Below are 3,178 nucleotides of genomic sequence, written 5' to 3' on the forward strand. Positions count from 1 at the left end.
TATATATATATATATATATATATATATATATATATATATATATAAATATATATATGTATATATATATATATATATATATATATATATATATAAGTATATATAAATGTATATACCTCCTTTGTCTTTCAAGTATGCTAACATTAAAATGCTTCATTTCAGCTGACTCAAATTACCGCCAAATGGCAGCCGTGCCCCAAAGCTCTTCCTATCACTCAGGAGAGGACGTAGGCCTATGGGTGACGGGTCCCCACTCACACCTCTTCACGGGCGTCTACGAACAGAACTACATCGCTCACGCCCTCGCCTACGCCGCCTGCGTCGGGGACGGTCTAACGTTCTGCGACGATAAGAAATCAGAGGACGTGGAGGACGAAGTAGTCTAGGATCTAATTGATTGATAGATTTTAAGTTTCGATAGCGTAGTGATCTGGGATCGATAGATTCCTATCTGTTTAATCAAAAGAAATATAAGTTATATGCTGTTTTAAGTTTTTGTAAGTTTTAATCCGAAAACTTGACTGGATTGATTTTATAATCAACCAAGACTTTAAAAATAAAGGATTAATAATATCGCTTTTTTTTCTTCCTTTCGCTGTGTCTAGCCAAAACGTTGTCATGGTTTACGTAACTACAGACCATGGGCATAAGTAATGAATGAACATCATGCTAATTACTGTCTTTATCAATTAATTCCTGCGGTCCACAAATAATGACCTAGAATACACTATTGTACTGTATTCCATTTTGAATTGATAGATACATGATAAGAATTATATATATAACGGATTTTGAGCGAAGCGAAAAATCTATTTTTGGGTGAGATGGCCATGTCGTCCTGATGGAAGGTTCCTTCAATAGCTTCCTTTGGATATATATAACTACTAAAATATTCCAAGAGAATTAAACTAAAGGTTTTCACAGAATTCTAACTTCTGGAGCGAGTATTCTAAGGGTTATCCCTTTAGAATATTGTATATCAACAGGGGGACGCATGCATTAACACTCACATGGCCATCTGCACCCCACCTAGCGTTTATGCTTCGAGGGGGAAATGTGGGAGGTAACTGAGGTGCCGTTCCAAAGTTACTCTCCCTTCGTCACTGTTACGATACTCGCAACGTAAACAAACCGGCGCCATACTTGCGTGACGTCACGTCCGCCCACTTCATTCCGTTCTAGCTATAACCAGCCTCCGCGATACAGTACAGCAGGGAGGGGCCTAGTAGGCTGAACTGGAACAGTTGGGCGGGTCCATCAGGACGACATGGCCATCTCTCCCAAAAATTAATTTTTTGCTTCGCTCAAAATCCGTTTTTTGGGCTCAAGCCATGTCGTCCTGATGGAAGTGTACTAGAGAATTAATGTATCGTGGATTTGTTCCCAATTCAAGTGCCTGGTACTCCGAATAAACGTTCCGTGGTCTGGTGACCAAAGAGACCGTGACATCTCCGTTAAATGTCACTACCAGAGGCATTACAATGACCTGGCGTCCCGCCCCCCTGGCGAGGAAGGTCCTAGTAGGACAAGAGGAACATCTCGAAGTAATCTGACGAAGAAAGACTCACCTGGATTAAGAAATCGTGCCGGTCTCAAGACAGAACAGAAGGGTATTTGTGTAGGAACAAATTTATACCATTAGGTGAGTACATAAGAGATAGTAGGTATACTAATCATAATAACTCTAGAATAGGTTCAGTCAAATGCGAACAGCAATATATTTTCATATAAAATTAGGAGCGAAAGAGACGCATGTTGTAAATAAAATAAATATTTTATTTGAAATTTGCATGGAAATATGAAAATTTGTGTACAATAATAAAATACAATAATAGACATAGATAGGGTAAAAGCTGGTGGTGCAGAATCTGAAAGGGAAACAATCATTTCTGTAATCACTAGTTCCCGAGGAACGTCAGTCTTTTAAGTCAAGATACACTTTATGTTCGAGAACATGTGGCACACGTGTACGAATCTATGTCGTTTCACCTTGGTAAAGGACAGTCCATTAGTGACACTAAGTGTGCCTTGAAATCACTATGTATCACACTAGGGTCAACACAGGCACCCGTTTGAGTTAAAGTCCCGAAAAAAAAACTCACTGTCCTACGCAGTACTAAACAGCAGGTTTCATCACGCTACCTGCTGGCACCACAAATCTCTTAACTTCTTGCACCTGCTTCGAATAGTGTTTGAAAAACACTCTAGGGGACTTCCAGCCTGTGAAGGATCGGAGGCTTTCGAAGTCCATTCCTTGGAAGAAATTTAGGAAAGAGGCGACTTTCCTGGGATCGTGACCTGCGGGTGTACTGTCAGGATCCGCTCTGCGAATGATGTAGGTGATTTTCGCTCTAAGTTGTCTTAGTGACAGGTCGCTGCCCGACCTTTCTCCTTTGAAAAGCTGTCCTCGACCAAAGTCAGAAGTTCTTCGAAGATAGACCTTAAGACTCTCCACAGGGCATAGAGAGACATCTTTTTTCAGGGGGCAGATTCTCAAAGGGCCCCATCTTTTGGTGGGAAGTTAATTTTTAGCGAGAAACGTGAGATCGGGGAAGAGGGTAAGTTCCCCCGTGTCGGCAAACTGTATCTGGCCCTCTTCTCTTGATAAAGCCACTATTTCACTGACTCTGGCTCCCGAGGCGAGAGCAAAAAGGAAGATTACTTTCTGAGTCAAGTCCTTCAGAGGACAGGAATCATTGTCCATGCTAGAGGCAAAATGAAGCACCTTATCCAGAGACCAGGTGATGGGTTTCGGTGGAGGTGCTGGACGGAGTCTAGCACACGCCTTCAGTAGTTTATTAAAGATCTCGTTGGATAAATCTATTTGGAAGGCGTATAGGAGTGGTCTGGTCAAGGTCGATTTGCAAGTGGAAATCGTGTTGGCTGCCAAGCCTTGTCCATGAAGGTGAATAAAGTAGGACATGCAAAAATCTATGGAGATTTCCGAAGGATTTTTTGCCTTGACGAAGGATACCCACTTCTTCTAGGATGATTCATATTGTCTTCTGGTAGACTTTGTTTTATATTCCTCTAGGAAGTCTAAACTTTTCTTCGAGATCCCAAACCTTTTCCTCACGGCTAGGGAGAGAAAATCATGAGATGAAGATCCTTGACTTTCTTTGATGAAGCGAAGACAGTCGACTTCTGCACCTGTTGGGAGAGAACTGGGCCCGGCAGAGGG

The 3,178-nt window shown here is 41.8% G+C and overlaps 1 protein-coding gene across 2 annotated transcripts in view; it reads left to right on the forward strand.

Annotated features, from left to right (window-relative positions):
• LOC137631067 (alkaline phosphatase, tissue-nonspecific isozyme-like) overlaps window positions 1–570 on the forward strand; it is a 44,609-nt gene extending 44,039 nt beyond the window's left edge. For both annotated transcript variants that reach the window (XM_068362671.1, XM_068362672.1), the window contains exon 12: window positions 160–570. In XM_068362671.1, coding sequence (XP_068218772.1) covers window positions 160–383 — 224 coding nt within the window. In that variant the 3' untranslated portion in view covers window positions 384–570. The remainder of the gene's footprint in view (window positions 1–159) is intronic.
• Window positions 571–3,178: the final 2,608 nt, after the last annotated feature.

Source organism: Palaemon carinicauda, chromosome 39 (assembly GCF_036898095.1).
Source record: "Palaemon carinicauda isolate YSFRI2023 chromosome 39, ASM3689809v2, whole genome shotgun sequence".
In the NCBI taxonomy this organism is placed as follows: domain Eukaryota; kingdom Metazoa; phylum Arthropoda; class Malacostraca; order Decapoda; family Palaemonidae; genus Palaemon; species Palaemon carinicauda.